The sequence below is a fragment of the Pleuronectes platessa genome, chromosome 9 (assembly GCF_947347685.1).
Source record: "Pleuronectes platessa chromosome 9, fPlePla1.1, whole genome shotgun sequence".
Taxonomy (NCBI): Eukaryota; Metazoa; Chordata; class Actinopteri; order Pleuronectiformes; family Pleuronectidae; genus Pleuronectes; species Pleuronectes platessa.
The window spans coordinates 16,055,073-16,073,122 of NC_070634.1; the positions used below are offsets into that span (position 1 = coordinate 16,055,073).

The following is an 18,050-nucleotide window of genomic DNA, read 5'->3' on the forward strand; positions in this document are numbered from 1 at the left end:
CCGGGGAGGGGCTTCCTCTGTTTTTAGCCAATCAGGGGTGGACTTGTGGGCAGCGGGCCTGTCAGACTGCCACCCTCCTCTTCCTCCTCCTCTTCCTGACCCTTTCTTTACGTCAATAATCTCCTAAATTCCGCGCAGCCATGACCTTTGACCTTCCTTTACACCCCCTGTATAAAATCCATGTTCGTGCTGCGACATCAACCAGATCTGAAGAAACATTTAAAAACCAACTGAGAGCTCAGGCACTGGAAAAACAAAAACATAGATAAAATGCTTTGGGACGATATTTATCTTTTTCTAAGTCTGTTTTATGAGGGAAAACAAGAACCACATGCAAAGCACATGTACATATTTTTGTGTAAGTTTTGGATTGGTGTGTGTGTGTATATGATGTTGACGAGCAGAACAACCTGACTGTATTTACTGTACATAGTCTTCGATTAGATCATTTATTATTTGTTTAGCTCCTGTAGGTTCACTAACAGTAATCTCATAACACTCATTTTGTCCTCTGTCATTGATGTGTTTCTTTGTACAGGATCATTACATCTAATTTGATCAATGTTGCTTCAATAAAAACGTGTGTCTAAAACGCTGCCGTCGCATTAAGTCTTTCAGCTGTGTGTGAGTGTGTGTGTGTGGAGGGGGGCTATTCACCTGTTGAACGGGAGCTTTTCGAAGACGGACATCTTGTGTTGGTTTGTGTATGTGGCGTATTTGCCCTTTAAAAAAGTGGGTCAGTGCGGGATTAACCCGGCAGAGCCCTTCACAACTCAACTGGAGAGGAGGGACACTAAACCCTGCTATTCTGAGCTTTCCCTCGACCACTGGAGCACCGCACGGGTCAGTCACGCCACGCCGACGCGGAAAACGCCCCAGGACCATGATACTAGAATTAAGGGTCCATCAGGAGAAAGTTAACAGCAATTTCAAACTGTGTGTGTTTTAAAAAAATTTAAAAATGAAACTCTGTCAGTCGGTAAAAGAGTTTAGCTTATTCCCCCCCCCCCCCCCCCCCCCCATTCCACCACGTTTGTGCCCTTGAGCAAGGTTTTAACCTCCAACTGTTGGCCAGCTCTCAGGTATGACAATATGTAAACTGACTATCCTGGATAAATAAAACATTGCTTCTTTCAAACTAAATTTAGGTACAAATAGGTTTTTTGTAACATTTTTTTAAAAACATTTTATTTACTTTTTTATTTACGTCCTTGACCTGACTTCTTTTCAAAGCCAACATTCCCCTTTGGGATCTGCAGCGAAGGATCTTTGGAGTCTTTTTAGAAACACATCCCCAATTTTTACAATGAATCTGCTGCAGTTCATGAAACTGTATTTATAAAACGACACAAACACTTGTTTATAAACATCTCATCGTCCTGTGTGTGGACGATGATGACAACAAGCCAGCATGCACGTGATTGGTCCCTGAAGGGAGGTGGAGGTAATTCAGAGTGACAGTGAGCCGCTTCAGTGTGACACACCCACACCCACACACCCACACACACACACACACACACCCACAGTCCATTAAGCCTTGCAGAAGACTCATCTGTGATTGAGCAGCTCTACGACACAGACGGTAACAGGCTCTGTGAGGAAAAGGTAAGGTGGACTTTTTACTTATTAAACCTGATCCTGCAAAAGTATGTTTTCATTCATATCTAACAAAACAACAATTTTTAACTCAGTGATTAAGACACATTCAAGTTAGTTTAAGCAGAAATGAGAAAGCTTAGTTGAAGTTGTAATACATTGTGTTGCACAAAAGTAAAATGTAAACTGCACATTTGACAGTTTTATCCACAATAAATAATTGTTTGACGCATTTCAGTTATTAGTAAGAGGGACATTCAAATATATTCTTTTCATGCAGAGATTATTTTGTTGGATGACAGGTCAGGGGTGGATAATTTTCACCTCCTTCAAAAAGTTAAACATACATAGGAATTATTATCAGCAGAATGCATTTAGATTATTAACAGTAAAATCATCAATTATACTAGCAATATAAATATGTGTTGGTACAAACTCCTGTTATTAGGTAACCGTGTCTATAGATTCTAAATAAAGTGGCTCCACAACACTCCTCTCTGAGCGCAGCAGGAACTGGGCCACCTGTCCTGTCCTGGACTCTTTGTGCTGCCTGGCCCATGATCCAATTAATCCAGCCGACTGACCTGCCTGCACTTCATTAACAAGACTCCTCAACATTAACCCCGGGGCCTGTGGCTGTATGACCAGGCAGCAATTAGAGAGTGGACGCGTTGTAATATTTTAATTAAGGAAATAGGACGTTGGGATATTTCAAAGTGGAGATTCATTCAAGTGGAGATTAAATCCAGAACCATAACGTAAAGCAAAGAGCAAAAAGGTCTGGTGCTAAGGTTAAGTCTGAAAGCAACTTAGACCAGTTAACAGGAAACATGTTGAGCTTCAGCAGCTTTGGAAGTTAGGCAGTTCATGAGTGGAAAATACTTGATGATCTTAACTTCCTATGGTGTGAATACCACCATCTATCTGACTCTTTATAGAAATGGCTGCCACACCTTTAAGGCTGGATTTCCTCCAGTACAAAAGATCTGCTTTTAATCTGCTTCTGGCACAGACCTGAGATAACACTGCTCCTGTCTGTCTGTCTGTCGTTACATGTCCCTGTTGTTACATGTCCCTGTCTGTCCATCTGTCTCAGAACAATGTCAGGTCCAAGGCCCGTGGTGCTGAGCGGCCCCTCCGGCGCAGGGAAGAGCACTCTGATGAAGAGGCTGATGAAGGATCACGAAGGCGTGTTTGGATTCAGCGTGTCACGTACGTTCCTGTGCCAACCTCCTGTCTGAGGAGGAAGTAGGACATGGCGTCTGACGTCTCTGCAGGATCCTATTACTCCTCTTTAATATCGGTTCAATGTTGATCCTCTCCTTCACAGACACGACAAGAAACCCACGACCAGGAGAGGAAGATGGCAAAGGTACAGCAGATTAATCGGAGACACTTTAGTTTCAGCACAAGTAGGTGGTTGAGGTTTTAAGCGACCACTATGCTCTGTGATCCACCATCTGCCGTCCTGTAGGCTTGGATTTCAAATCAGTCAAGCTGTGAAAAAACATATCTATACATTATCTTTCTATACCCCATTTGCCAGCCTCCCTTCACTTCCATCGTCCACAATATCGCCCACAACACTTCTTACTCCCAAGTGAACTGCACACGTGGCTCTGTCCCCCCCCCTGCCCAGCTCCCCTGACTTGAGGGGATAAACCTCTGTGTGTGCCTGTTTTGCTCTCTCCATAGGGCTGAACAAGCTCCCCATGCTTCTGGGGGCTATGTTACTGCCCGTAGCAGACATCTTTTCCTCGGAAGACTTAGAAGTGTCAACGTCAGTTTTGAGTCCAAACGAATCAGAAAGCACAGAGACAGGTGACGTCAGTGTGACTCCTGTTTTTTTATTTTTAAATAGGGCAAAGGGAAGGGGGTTACTTTCATCATCCTGGCACGCTTCTCATTGGATTCATAACGAGAAAGTCGTGTGATAAACAATGAGCTAAAACGACAAAACGATCTCTGAGATCGGGATGTGACAGTTTACACTTTGGAGTAAAAAGCTCTTGAAAATAGCCCCCTGTGATGCCTCAGTAGTGATTCCCATTCCCCCGTCCAGTGAAGTGAACCGTCCCATTTCCCACTGTGGCTGAAAGAGCACTGGTGATTTCTAACCAAGCATTAGCATCACAGGAAAATGACTCCACAACTTCTATCTCATATATATACACACATAAATATATACACACGTCAAATTGTTTGATTCTTTCAAAATATTATTTCCCGCAATTTCATCATCAGAGTGGATTTTCCTCTCTTTATACTGCAGTTTTCCTGAGTACTGTTTGAAATCTGTACTGCATTTGCACAATCATTCTCTGTTTTACTTCAGTCCGAGCAGACTCCTTCAGATTTGCTTTGCTAATGAGTGTGAGCGATCACAGTGGCTGTTGATAGCTGTAGTAACGTGTTCTTCTATTTTAGATCTCCAGTGGTTTTGATGTTGTCAAGATTTAGGAAAATGGATCTGGTATGGACACAATATGTATCTGCATGTGATCTGCTCAAGTGCTAAACTAACGTTATCTGTGGAAAATCACATTTCTCATCTTTGCATGCTTTTCCTTTTGAGAGTGTTTTTACAGATGTAACACAATTTGAAATTTAGCCTTGAGGAGAAAATCATGCACTTTAATCAATATTACTTCAGTCTTACTTTCATCAATAGCAATATCTCAAAATACATATGTATGTATATCAATAAATTGCTAATGCATTGCTCAAACATAGTGAGGTGGTATAAAACCTAAATGATCCTCCTCACATTTCAGATGTTTTACCGTCTTCAAACTAAAGACATTTAATATTTATCGTGTTAATTATCGATATCAACTGATGTGAAACTTTATATCGCGTTCATGTCATCAAGCCCTAACCTAAACACATTCTTATCATACACATCATCACATCCTCTTTCATTTCAGCTTATGTCCACAGTTGTGATACACATCAATCACTAAACTGCAATTTCTGTCAATTGTGCAAATCGAACTTGCAGATCTAGATTAAATATTCTTTGATGTATTCATGCTGAATCTTACAGATTACCACTTCACAACGAGAGAGGCCATGGAGGAGGGAATCAGCAATGGCGACTTCATTGAGAACGCACAGTTTTCCGGCAACATGTACGGAACAAGGTAAATATTTGAATTTTTTTGAGAAAACAAAACTCTGACAGAATGTAAATAGATAGTATATTACAGAGTTGACATAATATCAGTGTCACAGATATATGGCAAATAAGATTGAACAGATGCTAACGTCTATAAGAGAACGCCCTCTGACTGGGCCACAGGGTTCAAGAGGATATATAATAGTCTGGTGACAGATGGAGCTTTAACCGCCATCAGGTCAAAAAGAGCTACGCTGGGGCTCAGCACCTTGTGTGTCACATTTAATCTCTTCCTCTTATTCTGAAGATAACACACACACACACACACACGCTGGCTGCAGCCTTAGGAGCCTGGATCACTGCAGCTATCCTCTTACGTCAGTCACTACATGTGAAGAGCACAATATTACATGATTACACTTCCGCTACATGTTCGTAAAACCCACAGCTGCTCATTTCTCTAGTCCTGGTTGTTTCAATGGGTTTGCTTTTGGTGTCATTTCATGCTGTAACCCTGTTCCTGTAGCACAGCAGCTGTAGAAGACGTGCTGGCCAGGAACCTGATCTGCATCCTCGATGTGGACATCCAGGGAGTGAACAGGATTAAACAGACTGACCTGAACCCCATCTACATCTCCATCCAGCCTCCTTCCATGGAGATCCTAGTAAATATCAAACTTTTTATATATTATGAATATTTTATTTTTTTTAAAGTGGCAGTCATGTTATTATTATGTTAACTGCTGTTTTGTTATTCAGCTCTCGTGCTGAAAATAAAGCCGTGTTCCCTTGTTTCTGTCAGGAAGAACGTCTGAGGGACCGGCAGACCGAAACAGAGGAGAGTTTACAGAAACGTCTGGATGCGGCGCGCATCGACATGGAGCTCAGTACGTTTGACAAAACTCGATTCTGAACTTACGACAACTCGAAGGGCACATACCTTATTTCAAATATTTGCACTATACAACTGTTTGTTTAAATAAAGAATTCTGTATTATTTGTTGAGTAGTCTTTCAAAATCTCACAATGTTAAAGATGAATCCGCACAAAATTTGAACAGGTTTTTTTTGCATCTCTCCATTAAGTTTCTTGATAAAGTGTAAAGTAGTTTTTTTGTAATGCTGCGAACAAACATGAAAACATAACCTCCTTAGTGGACTATATCTATTGAGGCTAATTCACTTAATTTCTTTCTTCTAGGTAAGGAGCCAGGAGTGTTTGATGTTGTTATTATCAATGACGACTTAGAGAGGGCCTACAAGGAGCTGAAAGATATCCTCAATGAGGTAAGAGCAAGAACTGGTCTGTTATAGTCTTACACTGGTCTAGTCTGGCAGCGGCAGAACAGACTCTTCTATATTCATGGACAGGACCAAGTTTATTGTTCAAAATATTAAAACTACTCCTCATCTATCTTTCTCCAGGAAATCCAAAAAGTTCAGGAGGCCAAATAAGAAGGAAACCTGATCCATCACTTGTCAATCTGGCCTGAGTGGCCCCATCTTCACTGAAACACCTGAAGAAAAGTTTGTCTTTCATTTACCTTCTGGGTCATATTGTCAGAGATACTCAGATGGAAAAGAGGGACTCTGAATTGATTATTGTTTTTTCAGTTAAGAGAATAGGAAATAGTTGTGTTCTGTTGAATTCTAGTAGAAACTCACATTTAAATGTAAAATCTAAATGATGCTGATTTATATTGAGGGAAATATGAAATAAAATCCTTGTGCATATTACATTCAAAATATGAGTGTGTATGTTTGTGTGTGAGGCTGAATAAAGTGTGAGGACAACGATTGATCACTTTTGTGTTGTTTAATGAAACTGTCATTCACTACGTCGTTCAGGTAGATTGCTGACTAAACATATTATCAACATGAAACTTAGAAGCTTCCAATATAACCCATACAGCTTATCGAGTTATCTTTTACACATTGTTAGCTTAAACTGCAAAGATTTAAATTAAATAGTCCAAAATATATTGGATCATATGAAGCAGAATAACAAAGAAAACATGTTTTACTGTCAGACCGAACATGTGCAGCTGTTTGACACTGAAGAGCAAAACAACTGATTCTCATGTCACAAATCAAGATTCACATTTGTTGCATTGACTTAACTTTATCCCTGATCTGTTGCCACATGAACAAAAGCCAAACTAAATGCACCGCACTCTCACGTCAAACCTAACGCATAAGACGACACAAACTCATTAAGACGCATCACATTTTCAAAATCAGATGATATTCAAAACGATTTTTAAAAATCTTACCACACAACTGAAATTAAATAGGCTGCATATTGTTTAGGAAAATCTGCTGGTGAAAGAAAATCCCACTAGTTGTCTTACTGGAAGAAGGGACCCTGCAGCTTGGTGCGGACCAGCTCTCGTTTCTCCTCCTTCTGTGTGAGGTACGCTTTGAGTTTGTCGGTGGAGAAACACACCTTGGAGTGTCGCACTTTGTGAGGAACACGATGAGCCCGGAGCCACGGGTTCTGGAGGCACTCGGCTGCAGTGGGTCTCCCCCTACAGAATCACATTTCATCCGTTTTTAATATACACATTGAACAATTCTATATATACCGATTCTACATGTGTAGAATTTGTGGACGATGAACAACATTTTGGCTTTGGAAGTCTTCAGGTTTCTGTTTCTAGTTAAATTACATTTGAGCATACTTTGGTTTTCAACAGGTAAGTTTGGACAACTTAAGAAAACATTGACTGAAATGATTTTTTTTAATTAATCTGTGGATAGCTGTTAGATATTAGCCAAAAGCAACCGAACGTACCATGATTTGTTATTCAGGCTGCTCTTCATGAAGTTTAAGGCTCCCTCTGACAGACCAGGGTAACAGCATCCAAACTGGATCTTCCCCTTCTTGATATTTTTGTCTTGCTCCTCCTGGAACGGACTGTCGGCACTCAACCTAGTGAAGAGACAGAAAAACACATGAAGCATGTTTTACTAAATAAATGTAAAATTTCATAAGTCTTGAATGAATAAGATTGTAACCATTCTAGCAATATCATAGAATGTGAAATACTGTCAACAGAAGGAAGACTCAGTTTCATCAGTTTCACATGCATGTTTCTACTTACATGATGAATGACAGAACCCCAACGGCCCAGATATCGGTTTCAGGCCCGACGCCCTGACCCTCCAGGATTTCCGGAGCTTTAGGAAGGACAATATAAACTGAAAAAACAGACACAACGGATATCGTTCTTAAAGACTTGTGCTGTTACTGGGAATGGCACATTCACTCACATGCTGAATTTTCTGTTTTAATTATTCAAATGAGATCAAATTGGATAAAGAAAAGAAAATGAAGGGGACTTGGGTTTGTTAGGTTATAGGAGCTAGGATCAGCTGATTTGTTAAATCCATCCATCAATCCATCCTTCCTTTAAGAATGTGTACCTTTGCCGCGGCGGTCTGTTGAAGTCCACGACAGTCAGAGGTTTAGTACATTAGAAGAATCAACAGCAGTGCAAGCTTGAATATCTTTGCCTCTTGGAATAAAGCCAGAAGAACAACAGTACCTTTGCTCTCCGACAGGCCTTCGATGTGCTCTATGTTGAGGGGCTGTCCGGGCGTGAAGGACTGAGCCGAGCCAAAGTCAACAATCTTCAAGCGGTTGTCATCCACCAGCATGTTGTCCGACTTCAGGTCCAGGTGGATGATTCGACGGCTGTGAAGGTAGTCGACGGCACCGAGAATCTGAACCAGCAGCTCCGCAACGTGAGACTCTGCATACAGGTCTCTGAAAGGACAGGACACGGTGGTTAAGATTATGAGATGTGCTGTCCTAGGTTGTCTCTATTCAGTTAAGTTTGGGTTTGGATAATCGAACTAAGCCTGTTTCCTCTGAAATGATACAGGAGGTGCATCATCCTTCCCTGAAGGAACTCTCTCCGAATGAATCTATCGATTTCTGGTCCAGACATCATACTGAAATTGTGCAGATAATCTCAAAATCCCTCATAGAAGGTGTTTTAATCACATTTTAATAGCCCAGTCAGCACGGGACATGAGTTTTAGAGACATCTTAAAGTTTTGCATATTTCAATGTCATTTCATTTTGAAATCATGTAGGGATCACATGTGCCAGAATTTTTTCTCCAACAGGACAAAACAAGGATTTACACTATGATGAAGTAGAGTGATGAAATAGTGAAAATTTGACCTAATTATTTCACAAGACCAGAGGACTGAGGCTCAACACAGTCATAAGGATATCATGCTATCTGTATATAGAATCATCTCAGTCTGTTACCTGCCAGCCAGACTGTAGAGCAGCTCCTTGCCAGGACAAAGCTCCTCCACCAACACCAGGTAGCGGGAGGTGATGTAGGCGGTGTGCAGCTGCACCAGATGTGGGTGGTGAAGCCTCTTCAGCAGCTGGTACTCTCTCAGCACCAGCTGCCTCTTCTCTGCCTGGTAGGGGGTGATCTTTGCAGCAAACACTTGGCTGGTCTCAACATCCCTGCAAAGGTTCAGTACGCTGAACCGACCCCTGAGAGAGAAAACAGCAGAAGATGGAGAGGTGCAATAAATATAATACAATAATAATATCCATCTATTTTTTAGCACTTTTCAAATTAAAGTTACATAGATCTTCAGAAATAAGAAACACACAAAAAAAACACATAGAAAAAACAAGTCATAAAGGAATAAAAACACTAAACATGTGAAGGGAATTTAAGTTTGACATCCTGAAAATTTGTAAAATTATAAACTGGTGATTGGGAGATAATGACAAGACAAGATAGCAAGTCTGATGGAAAAGATAATTATATCAGTATGTGTCAAACTTAAGAAAACTGAACTTAAGTTTCAAAATGAAATCTGAAAATGTAAAATGTTATCATCTTCCATCAAACTGACACAAATACTAGACTAAATCTTAAGTATTTAGTCACCCTACATATTGGTCATAATGAAGAAAACGAGGCATTAGAGCTCCTCCCTTAATGGAAATTCAAAAATCCCACCTGTTGATCTCAGCAAGGAAGCTGAAGTTCTTTTGTGCTGATCCAGTGACCTTTGACCCCAGGGTCTCAGTTTGAATGAGAGAGATTTGAGTCTCTATACAACAAAGTAAACAGAGGTGAAAATGTTATAAAGATGAATATACAACATCTCATCGCTGGTTACAGACTGATCAGAAAAAACTTGTGAAAAATGAATTACATTATATTTTACAAATGCACGGTCATGCTTGACTGTATTTCTCTTGCCTTCAGGGTGAGTCGCCATTACGACAGGAGCTGATGCTTCACTGAAAGGTCCAGCCCCCGTCCTGGTGATGCAGCCGACCCTGAACACGTACGAGGCTCCTCTCGGTAAATCCTTCGCCACATAGCTGCTGTCTGTCACCTCCTCTGACAGGAGCGTCCAGTCCCCACCTGCACACACGCCACAGCACATTTAATGTGAATTCCATGCTTACTGCAAATTGTACTGTTAATATTGTTAAATTGTACGATTGAAAACATATAATACGACTGAACAATGGCCACTGAAACATATCTAGCAATATCATTTCAGTGCTGCGGCATCATCTCTGTAAACACACCATCTGTACAGTACTGCACACAGTACGTGATGGGGTCATTTGACTTGACAGGTTTCCAAACCAGCAGGACTCCGCCTCCATCTAACTGGAGCACGTCAGCTTTGTTGGGACGGACCAGCAGATCTGAGCAGAGCAAACACACACAAACAGGCTTAAAGCAAAGATGACATAGTGAGATTTCAGGTTAATCAGACAGGAAATACATGATCCCCATGCTGAAGCCTGTTCACTACCTTTTGGCTTTTTGAATCTGGGTATTTTGAAAGAAGGCAGGATTTTGGATGTCCTCTTCTTTGGACTCTCTAGACCCTGTTCCCTTTCGGCTGGGATGGCAGATGATCCTTTTACTATTGGCCCTGTTATAAAGGAGACAAACAGAAAAGAAAAGAGACATTAGGATGATAAGAAAATACCACAAAGCTAAGAATGGAGTTAACAGAAATAAATAAATAATCTTCTTATCCCATTCTAAACATGTGTTTTTTTTCTCAACGTGGATGCAGCTAAAAACCATTTCCTGTATTATTATGAAATAAAATTATTATGATTTTACATGACTCACCTTTACTCACATCCTCTTTACTGGAGGATCTGGAGAACAGCTTGGTCAGGCTGGAGGCTGAAGCTCTCATTTTCTTCCTCAGAGACATGGTGGGTGTATCAGGCTTCATGATCTCTCCTAACGTGGGTCCTAACTCCGGGTCGTCCAGTTGAGAGTAAGAGTGACCAGTCCACGACTGCCTGCGGAAGATCTTCAGCAGTCCCAGCCTGGGTGACTTTCCTGTGGGCTGCTGGAGTTCCAGGGCTGGAGCTGATGCATGCCTCTGGAGGCCTTGAGCTTCCTTCTTGTCCCTGACTCTGGGAGGCCTCTCTGGAGCCTGGAGGGAGGAGAGGCTGGGACTGGGGCTCGGCGATAAGCTGGGGTTGGAGCGGGTGCGGTTACGCGGCGGTGCCTGTGGAAACGGGCCTCTGGGTTTGACTTCTTGGAATGAGCAGGAGGATGATGAAAGCAGGGGCTCCTGGTGATCATCATACTCTTCACTGTCTCCTGATCTGTATCTTCCTCTGAGATGGCCATGACTCAGCTCCTCATAGGAGCCGAGTCTGCTCGAAGACTCTGAACCACCGGGCTCCAAAATATATGATTCAGCCAATGAACCCATGGAGCCACTAGGGGTGTTTCCTCTCTCTGTCTGCTCCCTATCCTGTCTGTTGCCCGTCCTGTTTCCAGCAAGGAAGTTTGAAGGAGCAGGTGTTGCACCCAGTGTGTGAGCTCCATGTACAGGAGCGACGGAGCCTCTTCTTCTTGTGGGGCGCCGTGGACTCGGAATGGGCAACACCCTCCTCCCTGCCACTTCATCATCTGTAAAATCTTCCTTCAGACTTTGAGAGCCTTCTTCGTCACCCGGCTTTGTGCGCGGGGGGGAGCTGGGGGAGCGACGTGAATACTCATCCAGGGACCTGCTCCTCCTGTGAGGGGGCACGTTGCCGTGGGCGAGACCAACTCCGCTGTCGAAAGAGCAGGATTTCTGTATCGAGGCTTGGATGGATCCCCGTCTCTGACCACGGTTAGTTTCTGTCTCATCCTCCACGTATTCAATCAGAGGCTCATTGAGGCGTCCTGAAAAGCTCCTCCTGAGTGGTTTGCGGCCTCTCTCCTGTTTTCTGGCCTGGAATTTGTCCCGTAATGACATGTGTCTAGCAGACATGGGTGAAAGCTGCTGAGAGCTGCTGTAGAAAGTACTTCGGATCACGCTGCCCCGAGGGATACGACCTCCATCACTTCCCGAGCCCTCATCCCAGTCAGATAGGTGGAGAGATGGACTGCTGTCCTTGCTGAACCTACGCTCCCTCTGAGGTGTCTGTTGGCAAGATGCATCCGATGAGGCCACCGACTGCCTGCTCATACTCCTCTCTAACACACTCCTCCTTCCTAGTATCTCCCCATCTTCTTCCTCCCCTAATGTCATCTCTTCCTCTTCCTCCGCACCTAGGTGGAGTTTGGGGAAAGGCTCTGGGATCTGTGCTCTCTCCATTAAAGGATCATAATCCTCCTCTGTCTCCTCCTCTTCCTCCTCCTCGGTCGGGCTGTAGTGCTGGAAAAAGTCCCAGGAGTCAGCTTCATCGTATTCGGAGGAGGAGCCACTGCTGACCGAGGTGCTGCTGTGTTCCTGCAGCTCGCGAGGCACAGTCACCGCCGTCTCTCTGAGAGGAGCGTCCAGCAGCTCGGGCACGGGCCTCAACGTGAGGACTGACCCGATGCAAGTCAAAGACCGCTGAGAGGAAGAGGAAGAGGAGAGGTGTCTCTTAGATACATTTCATGACGTGGTTTGAATATACAACTCAGGTAATCACATTTAACTTCATTAAAGAAACCAGTGAGTCAGCTTACCTGCCATTTTGTTTTTGAGATATATACTCTCAAACTCTTTGTGTTAATTTCCTCAGTGTCTTCTCCAGCATTTTCATCCTGAACAGAGATCCCAAAATGGTTTGATTAGTTATATAATTATGTTTTTGAATATAATAAAGCTTTTTGTGTTGATTCTTCTCACCTGAAACCATTCATGGCTCAAGCATTCAAAGGCAGACGGTCGCCTCCTAAGTAAAGGGAAATTAGAAGTACTCAGACATCTGTGCAGTTGTCCCTTAAACCATAACTAACAGTGGTAAACTGAGGATACCACTACATCACTGCAGCTGTATGCAATCAATGGTATCAGCATTGAATCTAATGTCTGTAATGTGAAAGAGGGTTATGCAGCTTTCAGACACTTTGAGTCAGTTTGTTTTACCCGTTACCTGTTTGAGCCTTACAACATCTCACTTTAAACAGAGAGGTTTCCAAGTTGCCTACATGCCTCCTTAAAAAGGCAGAACATTTAGTTTGGCATGGTCTCGGTAATTAAAGGTCCCCTACTCTGGATCTGGTTGAAGGAGCAGGTGGAGAAAGCTTTGGGCCTCTGGGCTCCTGCTGGTGACATCAGGCGCTTCCCAGTTCAGGGTCCCCTCCCCCACTCTCAGCAGTGTCGCACGGTCTGTGTCACCCACAAACGGGCAGCGACACACCAGACTGTCAAAAATAAAGATCAAGTCTGATGTCAACACTCAACAGAAACTCATGGGTCGTGTCCCCGCCTTTTGGACAGACTGCATATTTATGATTTTTAGAATACTATCCAAAATGCAGTGATACATACCAGAGATAAGCCATGACCCCCACAGCCCTGAAAGAGATAATTGAAATTGTCATTAAATTACTAGAGTGGAAGCAGTTTACAGCATCTGGAAATTCATCAGAGATGTGTATATAATACAATAACACAGTATGAAAACTGATTTCAATCAGTCTCAATTAAACAGATGACACACCAAATATCAGTGGCCCCAGTGACTGGCTCTTGGTGAACGATCTCAGGTGCAATGAACTCAGGTGTTCCAAACAGGCTGTACTGGTGTCTGGATGTGTCCATTTCTTGGCAAAAGCCGAAGTCACAGATCTTAATCTCGTCTCTGGGTGGATATACCATGAGGATATTATCAGGCTGAAGGGAGAGGAAATAAAAAATGAGGTAGGAACTGCATAATAATACAACAGTTAATAATGTAGTGTGGACAGGGAAGCTCACTTTAATGTCCAGATGCAAGATGTTCATGCTGTGAATGTGGCCAACACCTTCAAAGATTTGCTGGATGTACGACTGAACCTGGAATAAGATGCAGAATATTAGAGGCATACATTTTTTGGGATTATATTGAAATATAGATTGGGAATATATATAAACTTCTACCTCTTTCTCTGAGACTGATCCTCTCAGTAATAAATGGTCCAGAAGTCCATGAGAACAGCAGCTTGAAGCGGTGTTAAAGAACTCTTAACTACACATATTAAACATAACAAGTAGAAAGCTTGACTAAAAAACAGTGATCATATTGTAACGTTTAACAGGGAGGATACATTTCTGTGATCAGCACCAGAGTGCGTCTGGTGCAGAAGAAGTCCAGCAGACAGGCCACTCGGGGATGAGCCAGACGGGAGAGCAGGTCTCGCTCCTGGAAGGCCCTCGTCCGTGTGCTGCTCCGCAGAGGCAGGAACTTGGCAGCAAAGACCTCACCTGTTCTTCTGTGGACCACACGCTTCACCACTCCAAACGCTCCCCTGAATCAAAGAGAGATGATGGAGGTCATGTCAAAACTTAGCAGGATACACGTGACAGTTTGGAGAAAGTCAGTGGTTCTTAAATTGAGATGATGACCAGGTCGGAAAAATGCCGTGAAATTAAGTTGAATGAATGTGAAGTATTTGGGAAAATAAATAAATGGTGCTGATGGTATCAAGCCAACTTTGATTAAACTTGAATAGTTTTTTTAGCTGCTTCTATGTCAATGACTGTTTATATGGACACCAACATTAACACAATTGATTTTCTATTCTGAATAAGACATTATTTTTGTATGATCTCTACATGAGTTGCTAATATAATATTCCTTTCATATTCCTGCTACGTCCCACTAATTATTAAAACTAAGACGCAGGGAACGCGTATTCCAAACGGTTGTAACTATAATTTGTTAATGTTGGAAAATGCTGTGAATACTCAAATAGGAAGTTAGAATGTGATTATGACGTACATGTCTACATAATGAGACTACGGCTGGAATACATCCACTTGAAATCATTTGAGAATAAGTTAAGGTGATCAGAAAAATACAGTTTAGCAGCATCTTATAGATAATATTGTTTTAAATGGGTTAATGGGGTGTCCATGTCAATATTTAAACATCAATGGAGTTAAGAATTGATATAAAGGTTCACCTTCCAATTTCCTCATGAACATCGTAGACAGAGAACAACTTCCTTCTCTTCCCCAGCTCCACCTCTCTCTCCTGACACTCCAGTGGACCTAGAGACAAACCACAGCCTGTGAATGAAGTTGATCAACCACACAGACTGACAACATTCTCTTTAAAGTGGGATCGCAGATCGTAACATTGCTCAGTAGACGGGCCTACTGTAGAGGAAATAACACCAGTCTACTTATCCGACATGCTTAATGATAAAGATACATTGACCAGTTGAGATGTGTAACAGTGCGTGCTGTTGTCTCACCTTCCTCCACTGTGAGCTGAGCCTGGCACGAGTCATGACCAGAGCTGTTGAAGGCGAAGCAGGTGTATGTGCCGCTGTCTTCGCCCTCGGGGCACACTACGGTCAGTGAGCAGCGGGCCCCATGCTGTGCCATCTCCACATTCTCATTGGCTGCAAGCTCGTCTTCATCCTCCAATCACAAAAGCAAAGTTTTATCACAGATCAACAAGGTGCGTTTCATTCAGGGCGTCATTGTGAAAGATAGAATTACACTAAACATTTTGTGGTTAAATATTGCTCGATAAATTGTCCAAAAAATAATGGGTTGTATTGTAGGAATGTGATTTTTACCATACGATGAAATCAATGGCATATGGAAGCCACTGATCTAAAGCGCTCCTACCTTGTACCACTGGATCTGAGGGGCAGGCCTCCCTGTGATGATGGTAGTAAACGTAGCTGATTGACCAGGATCTACACACAGGTCTTCAGTGGGCACCTGGATGGAGGGAGGAGCTGAACAGGCAAACAGAACTTGGTGAACATACTGAATTAAGCAGGCGTTATACTCTTATTGTATAAAGTTGTACTAATATGTAAACAATACCATCTGTAATTTCTTGCATGGGTTCAGAGATGTAAATCTCCTCCTCCACTTCCTCCAGGTAGAGATGCTGCTGAACCGACTCATCCATGGGTGTGGTGGCGGGAACAGTCTCTTCAGTGCTGCACTCTGCTCTGGAGAAAAAGAGAGGATGTCAATCACAGGGCCGATATTCAGAGACAAACAACTATCCACACTCAAAGTCACACTACCGGCAATTTAGGGTCAATTTAAAAGTTTTTTCATAATAACATTTGAATGTATCAAAACACCATTTAAATCGACCCCATATACATTTGAACTATTCAGTACTCATTTCACTGAAACAAATTATTAAACTCGCACATTTACTAATCACAGACATCATGCTGATTAACATCCATGGAAGGAAAAGGAAGGTCAATACATATAGATTTTATAGGTTATCCTTAACTTACTGTTCAGGGTTTCCAGGAGTGAAAAGCATCTTGGCGATAGAAGTGGGGCTAAAATCAGTCTGTAACCACTTCTTCACAAAGGCCGTGGACCAGCCCTCTGAGTCTGCATCTATCAGGACCAAAATGACACTCAGCAAGAATATGTGGATCACAGATTTAAATATTCTTCAACTACGCTTTAAAGAATTGTCACTTGGCTTTGACTGTAATGTAAATATATTGAAACATTGGAAAAAGGAAAGGTGGAAGAGTACATTACCTGACGTACCATGAGCAGTTTTATTGCATTTCTTACCTCGAGACTTGAGGGATTAACCCCATTTAACCACCACACCAACAGGACGTGGGAACATGCCCACCCCTGCATGGGCGTTAAGGGAACACCTGCCCAGCACATGACCATCTGGAGTGAAGAGTTAGCTGGACATGCGTCGGGGGAAAAAGGGGAATGTTGAGTGGTTATTTGTTATCATGACAATGATGACTTGCATGGAACGGTCCATGTGGGAAACCTCCTCCTTTTGGACTAGTAGAGGGAAGAATGGAAACACATGTAGGTTATGAACAATGAGAGGGAAAACATGGTGAACCAATGTCCAAAAGCCAGAATAAAAAATATGTGAGTGAGAATTCTTTACATTTCACATAAAGTATATCATTTGTCAAACTTAAGGCAAATTTATCATCAAAATCTTCGTATAATTCCAATATCTGGGGAAACTCCATTATTAATTTAATTATTCTAATGTATGTATATATGTGATAGTAACAGTAAATATGAATAACATAGTTTGAAAATCACTGTATAATATAGAACAGTAACAGTGGTGTACTTGCTACCTCTATATTTAAATGGCCACAGTTCGTTATGGCACCTCAGGGGCCGGGCTGACTTTTGGATGATAACATGAATCTAATGGAGGAAAATTATCAATGTCTTTTTCAGTCCATGCCTTGTGTGGAAGGTGGAAACATGATGAAAAAACAAACAGAATCATTCCATATCAAAAATGCATCCAATTTTTTGGGTGAGAGAAATGCACTGTAATACTGTATGGTGTTTAAGTTGAATTGTTGCCACAAGATCCCAATGGTTTATGGCAAATACAAGCTTGTTTTGTTAGAAATCATTAGATATGAAAGAAAATGAGTCGAAAAGATTTGGTGAATAATGACACAGTCTAACGACCAAAGAACTAATGTTAGAATTCCGGTTAGAATTGGCTATGTGTCTGTATTAGAGATGGATATGTTTAGGAATGGGTTTGGTGTAATGTGGTGTAATTTCAGCAGTCTGGAAGAGAAGTTAAACACTGACACTACATTCAGCACTAAGCATTAGCATGAATCAAAACTGGAAAAATTTGAAATGAATTTGTGCTTTTAGTATTTTAGAAATTCTGTGATATAATGCAGTTAATAGTTGTAAATTCACATTTCAGATCAGAGACAAACTACTACAGACTCTGTGCCATAACCCGAGAGGATCTTGTGACAGCTGATATGGTAGTTGAAAGTACTTATGATGTGAGTGTTTGTGAAATGGTGAAAGAGTAAAAAAAACGTAAAGTTAAATCTCAAAATGAAGTCAATTTGTTCGAATGGATGAGGGGTTGGGGTTGA

At 42.0% G+C, this 18,050-nt stretch overlaps 2 protein-coding genes across 2 annotated transcripts in view; one reads left to right on the top strand and one right to left on the bottom strand.

The window, feature by feature from the left end:
- The first annotated feature begins 2,696 nt into the window (after positions 1-2,696).
- On the top strand, positions 2,697-6,168 carry guk1b (guanylate kinase 1b). The gene is made up of 7 exons (XM_053430896.1): positions 2,697-2,808; positions 2,927-2,968; positions 4,643-4,739; positions 5,241-5,379; positions 5,517-5,601; positions 5,915-6,000; positions 6,139-6,168. The coding sequence occupies exons 1-7, from the start codon at positions 2,697-2,699 to the stop codon at positions 6,166-6,168; spliced, it is 591 nt and encodes a 196-aa protein (XP_053286871.1).
- An 892-nt stretch (positions 6,169-7,060) lies between these two features.
- The window catches only part of obscna (obscurin, cytoskeletal calmodulin and titin-interacting RhoGEF a), a 38,389-nt gene continuing 27,399 nt past the window's right edge, over positions 7,061-18,050 (bottom strand). The window contains 23 exon segments of the mRNA XM_053430734.1: positions 7,061-7,241; positions 7,508-7,645; positions 7,818-7,914; positions 8,262-8,482; positions 8,996-9,235; positions 9,714-9,807; positions 9,960-10,127; positions 10,298-10,420; positions 10,531-10,653; positions 10,860-12,573; positions 12,690-12,767; positions 12,853-12,898; positions 13,218-13,370; positions 13,498-13,524; positions 13,670-13,842; positions 13,927-14,004; positions 14,089-14,149; positions 14,256-14,456; positions 15,114-15,201; positions 15,408-15,576; positions 15,790-15,902; positions 15,994-16,124; positions 16,428-16,536. Coding sequence (XP_053286709.1) covers positions 7,061-7,241; positions 7,508-7,645; positions 7,818-7,914; positions 8,262-8,482; positions 8,996-9,235; positions 9,714-9,807; positions 9,960-10,127; positions 10,298-10,420; positions 10,531-10,653; positions 10,860-12,573; positions 12,690-12,767; positions 12,853-12,898; positions 13,218-13,370; positions 13,498-13,524; positions 13,670-13,842; positions 13,927-14,004; positions 14,089-14,149; positions 14,256-14,456; positions 15,114-15,201; positions 15,408-15,576; positions 15,790-15,902; positions 15,994-16,124; positions 16,428-16,536 — 4,526 coding nt within the window.

What these genes read in the sequence shown, in the direction of transcription:
- guk1b (XM_053430896.1), top strand. Translation starts at nt 2,697, where the DNA reads ATGTCAGGTCCAAGGCCCGTGGTGCTGAGCGGCCCCTCCGGCGCAGGG. An exon ending in GGCAACATGTACGGAACAAG is followed by an intron (nt 4,740 to 5,240) that starts GTAAATATTTGA and finishes CTGTTCCTGTAG; the next exon opens with CACAGCAGCTGTAGAAGACG. An exon ending in CTCCTTCCATGGAGATCCTA is followed by an intron (nt 5,380 to 5,516) that starts GTAAATATCAAA and finishes TGTTTCTGTCAG; the next exon opens with GAAGAACGTCTGAGGGACCG.